This window comes from Echinops telfairi, unplaced genomic scaffold (genome assembly GCF_000313985.2).
Source record: "Echinops telfairi isolate 266 unplaced genomic scaffold, ASM31398v2 ScPeMD7_6681;HRSCAF=7622, whole genome shotgun sequence".
Taxonomy (NCBI): Eukaryota; Metazoa; Chordata; class Mammalia; order Afrosoricida; family Tenrecidae; genus Echinops; species Echinops telfairi.
In genome coordinates, this window is record NW_022110581.1 from 264644 (window position 1) to 270643 (window position 6000).

Genomic DNA, 6000 nt, shown 5'->3' on the forward strand with positions numbered 1-6000 from the left:
GATGGGGGAGGGAGGGAGAAAAGAGGAGCTGATACCAAGGGCTCAAGTAGAAAAAAATGCTTTGAAAATGATGATGGCAACTATGTACAAATGTGCTGGACATACGGACTGTTATAAGAGCTGTAAGAGCCCCCAATAAAATGATTTTTATATTTAAAAAGTATGAAAGGCCACCAAGAGTTACACCAACAAGGCACCTTCAATTGATCCTGAGCCAACCCACTCTGAAGTCACAACTGACTTGTGTCTGTGTCAAAGGCCACTCAGATCTAGGGATCTGCTGGGGTTTGGAAGGCAGAGCAGAACAGAGGCACAGGGCTTAAATGTCCGGTTTCAGGTCTCCTGGCCACTGCACCAGAAATTCTTTCGACTTGATCAGGGCTCTCAAAGGGAGGGGCAGCATTGGACAAGACAAGATAACCAGCTGTTCTATCATCCCTGAGCACTAAACCCTCCCAGAAGGGGCCTGACGCCCACTGCCTGGTGGCCAGGTGCCTTTGAGTTGGTTCCGACTCAAACTGACTCTGGACAACACAAGGCAACATCACCGGGTCCTGCGCCTTCCGCACGCCAACTACTTGGCATACAATTCCCATGAAGGTCAACTCCGCAGGGCCAGCGGATCCTTCTGCTTTCTGAAATCTATAGCTTGGATCTCAAGTTAGGATTTCTGCAACTGTAGGTGTGTTCAAGCTGTGAGGGTCTTTCTTTGGGAGGGGGGGGGAGGTGAATGGGGAGGAGGCGGGGGAGGGCTGAGAGACAGGGGAGCCCAGGACACCCAGGCCTGGATCGCCAGAGGTGGGGGTGCCCGCAATGGGTCAGTCACCTGGGAGCTGATTCCTCTGCCTCGGGCTTCTGATGCAGCCTGATGTCACCAAGGGAGCAAGTTTCTGCCTTAAGGCACCCGCCGCCAAGCCTCCACACCGGAACATTTCGGCTACAGCTCCTCCGATCTTTTCCTCCTTCCCTTTCTTCTCACTCACCAGCCGCCGGGTCAAACACCATGGGCGCCTACTCGCGCCACCCCCCCTTCCTACGTACATTACGCAGGCCCCGCCTCCAGGCTCTGCGTCGGCATTGGCCAGATCCTGACAGCGTGTTTTAGCAAAGAGCCAAAAACCCCGATCGCAGGCTGACTGCGCAGGCGTCGCAATCAATGCCGCCTTGTGATTGGACCGCACAATGAAATGCTCTAAGGAGGACCTGGATCGATTTACGCATGCGCGAGCTGCAGGTTTGCTGGGACCCCGGCCCAGGACAGCAGATTCTGGCGTTGACAGCTCTCTGACTTGAGAGAGCTTGGAAAGCTGTCCAAACAGCGACTGATGGATCGGTTTGGGTTGGCTGTTAGGGCTAGTTCAGTCGTTGTTTTCATGATAGGAACTCTTAACGGCACCTCACACAGCAAGGATAGAACACCACACTTAATTTTTTTTCCGTTTTAGCCACTAGCTAAAGACTAAGCCTATAGGATTTAGTCCACTTCCAATCTTTCCATAGGTCGGAGTCCAGATCCGGAATAAACCTTAGTTTTTATACACATTGCTGCCACTTGCCCCACCCAACCCCTATTTAGAACAAGAAGTCACTCAGGTCTCAATTTTTCTTGATATTACTTTTATATTGTGCAGGTCTGTCCCCTGGATGTTGTGCCAGTTGCTGAAGTCCGTCTCCTATTGTGGTTTCTGTGCTTAAGAGAAATCTTATGCAGCGTTTCATGACGTGGGGAGTAGTTTTTTATTTTGTTTTCACATCTAAAATGTAGGTTAGATTGGAAATGATTTTTTGGCTGTATGCAAAAGATACAGCCAGTTGCTATGGAATCAGTTTCAACACGTGGTGACTCGTGCATGTGTGTCAAAATAGAACTGTGATTCTTTGGGTTTTTAATGGAAGTGGATTGCCAGGCCTTTCTTATGAGGCACTCTGCATAGGCTCAAGCCACCACATTTTCAGTTAGCATCCCAGTGCATTAACCCTTTATGCCAATGAGCAACTCCGTGCCAAACATGCTTTTTCCCCCTGAAGATTTAGGTTAGGTTACATGTTGATTTAACATGTATTTATTGAGCACTTGTCACTTGAACTGTATTGCAAAGGGCTTTGGGTGCTAGGAAAGTTGAAAGTGGTGAATTGGTGACTGTCTAGTTAGGGAGATGACATGTACAGTGAACCCTCGCCACTTCGCGCTTCGACTTCTGCGGCTTCACTCTATCGCGGTTTTTGCGTAACAGCACCCGCTCCTTCAGAGGAAAAAGACGGCGACCCACCTGTAGAGTACATCCCTTAAGTCATTTCATAGGCTATTGATTACAGTATTTGTAAGAACTATGTATAATAATACTGTATGTGAAATATGTAATACTGTAAACTAGATGCCATAAATAATATAATAAATAATAAATGATAATTGTAACGTCCAAAATTTTTACTGTATTTTCCCTTTTTTGTTTAATAAATTGGGTAATACGAGTGTAATGGTGACTAAAGGGTGTTTTTTCATGTCCTCTATGCTCTAACTACGAAAATATTTGATTTACAAATAAGGAATCCTACTTCGCGGAATTTCATTTATCACGGTAGGGTCTAGAACCGATTAACCGCGATAAACGAGGGTCCACTGTACTGCTTATTTAAATTTGACATCGCATCTGATAGACTGCTAGAGCAAATAAGGCATATAGGCTGAGGCAGGGTACCCTGTTAGGGACTATAAATTTGAAGAGGCTTTGATTCTGTAGGTAGGTGTGGTGGGATCAGAGAGACAAGTGCCAGCCAGACCTGGAAGCAGACCAGTGAAAAAACGTGAAATTGCTCACTACAGATTAGTAAGTAAGCACATCAGCTCATGCTTACCTTTCTTAATGGATAATGTGACACTGAATACGTGTTGGGATGACTAAGGAAGAGCTTCGTGCAAGAAATGTTATGTGGCCCAAGGCACTCACTAGATAAGTTCAATGCTATCCCGATACAAATACCATCATCTTTCTTCAAAGAATTGGAAAAACTGTTTACCAACTTCATGTGGAAAGGGAAGAAACCCAGAATTAGCAGAGAACTCCTCAAGAAGAAGGACAGTGTGGGAGGGCTTGCTTTACCTGACTTCAGCACCTATTATACAGCCACAGTGGTCAATACAGTGTGGTATTGGTATAATGACAGGTACTCAGACCAATGGAAAAGGATCGAAACCCGAAAATAAAGTCATCAGCATATAGACAACTGATCTTCCATAAGGGCCCAAAATATATCAAATGGGAAGCGAATGCCCTCTTCCTTAAGTGATGCTGGAAAAAAAATGGATATCTACCTGCAGAAAAATAAAGCAAGACCCTTACCTCTCCGTGCACAAGAATAAACTCCAGGTGGATCACAGACTTCGAGGTAAAAACCCAAATAATTCTTAGGGCCACCAATGAGAGAATTGGGACAAACCCAAGAACTTTGACTCAGTGAATACATAGGCTATCTGAAATAGGGAAGGACATAAACACAGAGGAGGCACAAATTGACAAGTGGGGTATACTGAAGATAAAACACTTGTGTACATCGAAAAAATTCACCAAGAGTAATAAGAGGGACCACAGACTGGGAAAACATCTTTAGCAATGACACATCCGACAAAGGCCTTATTACTAAAATTTACAATACTCTGCTAACCTACAACAAGAAAAAAACCAATTGCCCACTGAGGAGATGGGCAAAGGACCTGAAAAGAAGTTTCTCAAAGGCAGAAATCCAAATGGCCAATAAACATATGGTAAAATGTTCTAGACCCCTATCCATAAGAGAAATGCAAATTAAAACAACCGAGAGATATCACCTAACAACCTCAAAGATAGCCCAATTCAAAAAATCAGAAACTAACAAGTGTTAGAGGGGCTGTGGAGAGATAGGAACTCTCATCCAATGCTGATGGACCTGTAGGTATGTAGAGCCACTATGAAAAGTGATTTGGTGATTTCTAAAACAGATGGAAATTGAGCTACCATACGACCCAGCAATCCCCTACTGGGCATATACCCAAAAGAGGCAAGAAACAAACCATGCTCAGACGTCTGTGCTCCAATGCTCATCATGGCACAGTTCACAATCACAAGGAGTTGGAAACAACCCAGATTTCCATCAATGGAAGAATGGATTAAAAAATGGTACATACATACAATGGAGTACTACGCATCCCTAAAAAGCAGCGATGAATGCATGAAGCACACCACCCCATGGGAAGAACTGGAGGAAATTATGCTAATCGAAGTAAGCCAAGCACAAAAGGACAAGTACAACATGAGTCCAGTGACGTAAGTTCAACAATGCAAAAAAGGACATACAGGGAAAGCTACTAAATACATCCATGTCCGGGGTGAGGTCCAGGTACTGGCAGGTGCCAATCCCAACCCAGGGATATGTGGGCACCCCACCACCACCACCATCTCATAGGAATGCACTTCAGAGGACAGCACTGAAGCTGCAGCTCAGGAAGTGGGATGTGTCTGATCAGGAGCAAACGAAGAGGGAAGGAGAGAGTGGAACACACCCCGGCCCACCAAGCCCTGAGGACAATACTCCAGCTCAGAGCAGCCAATGCAGAGAAAGGATCACAGGGTCGGCCACATCACAAGTAAGAGACAAGACGGCATGTCCCTCACTGACACATAGCGCTGAGGGGGACAGCACTGGGGACACAGTGTGGGAGATGTGCCTGATCTGACCCCACCACGCCAGGGTGGACACGAAGGGTGTACCGAGGAGCAGCAAGGGGAGCAAAGCAACGAAGTCCCCGAGGAATGCCAAAGGTGGCCTTGGGGCCCAGGATGTGGCACCCCAGCGGACTCAACTGGAAAACAATCATAAAGGTCAACGGACAGACCTGGAACTGCTTGAGGGATTTTCAGTTTTGGTTGCTGGTTTTTCCTTTTCTCTTTATTTCTTTTTTGTTGTATTAGCTGTTGTTGATTTATTTTTTGTCTTCTTTTTTTATGATTTGCTCTGTTTTGTTTTTGTGAGTATTATTGTCTATGCATGTCTATCTGGACAAGATAGGCGTGATGAAAAATCTGGAGGAGAGAACAATGGGATTGACGGTTCCGGGGGGACACGGGAGAGGGAAAGATGAGGGGAATGGAGGGAGGTGCCAACAAAGCCAGGGACAAAGGAAGAATAAGTGGTCTAAAATTGATGGCAAGGAGGGTATAGGATGCTTGGTGGGGTGGGGCTTGATTAAGGGCAATGTAGCTGAGAGGAATTACCAAAACCCAAATGAAGGCTGAACATGATAGTGGGACAGGAGGAAAGTAAGCAGAAATAGGGGAAAGAACTGGGAGGCATAGGACATTTATAGAGGTCTAAATGCAGGCATGAATATACGTAAATATATTTATATACAAGGATGGGAATAGAGTTATGTACATATATTTATTTATAAAGTATTACAGTAGCATATGGACATCCACTCAAGTACTCCCTCAATGCAAGAACAATTTGTTCTACTAGCACGACACTTTATGATGTTCACCTTCCCTGACACGATCGCTGAAGACAAAATGAGTGCATAAGCAAATGTGGTGAAGAAAGTTGATGGTGCCTGACTATCAAAATATATAGCACCTGGGGTCTTAAAGGATTGAAGATAAACAAGCAACCATCATCTAGCTGAGAAGCAACAAAGTCCACATCGAAGAAGCACACCAGCCCATGTAATCATGAGGTGTCAATGGGATCAAGTATCAGGCATCAAAGACCCCAAACAAAACAAACAAACACACAAACAAAAAGCATATCAATGGGAATGAAGGAGAGGGCAGATGGAGACCTAAAGCCCATCACTAGTAAGTTGGATACCCCCTGTCAGAACGGTCACAAGGAAGAGAAGAGCCAGTCAGGGTGTAGTATAGCACCGATGAAACACACAACCTTCCTCTAGTTCTTTAATGCTCACCCCCCCCACTACCATGACCCCAATTCCATCTTACACATCTGGCTAGACCAGAGCATGTACAC

At 45.4% G+C, this 6000-nt stretch overlaps 1 protein-coding gene across 1 annotated transcript in view; it reads right to left on the reverse strand.

The window, feature by feature from the left end:
• The window catches only part of AIFM1 (apoptosis inducing factor mitochondria associated 1), a 40671-nt gene extending 39657 nt beyond the window's left edge, over positions 1 to 1014 (reverse strand). Inside the window, exon 1 of the mRNA XM_004717790.3 lies at positions 827 to 1014. Within this exon, the coding sequence (XP_004717847.2) occupies positions 827 to 932 (106 nt within the window). The 5' untranslated portion in view covers positions 933 to 1014. The remainder of the gene's footprint in view (positions 1 to 826) is intronic.
• Positions 1015 to 6000: the final 4986 nt, after the last annotated feature.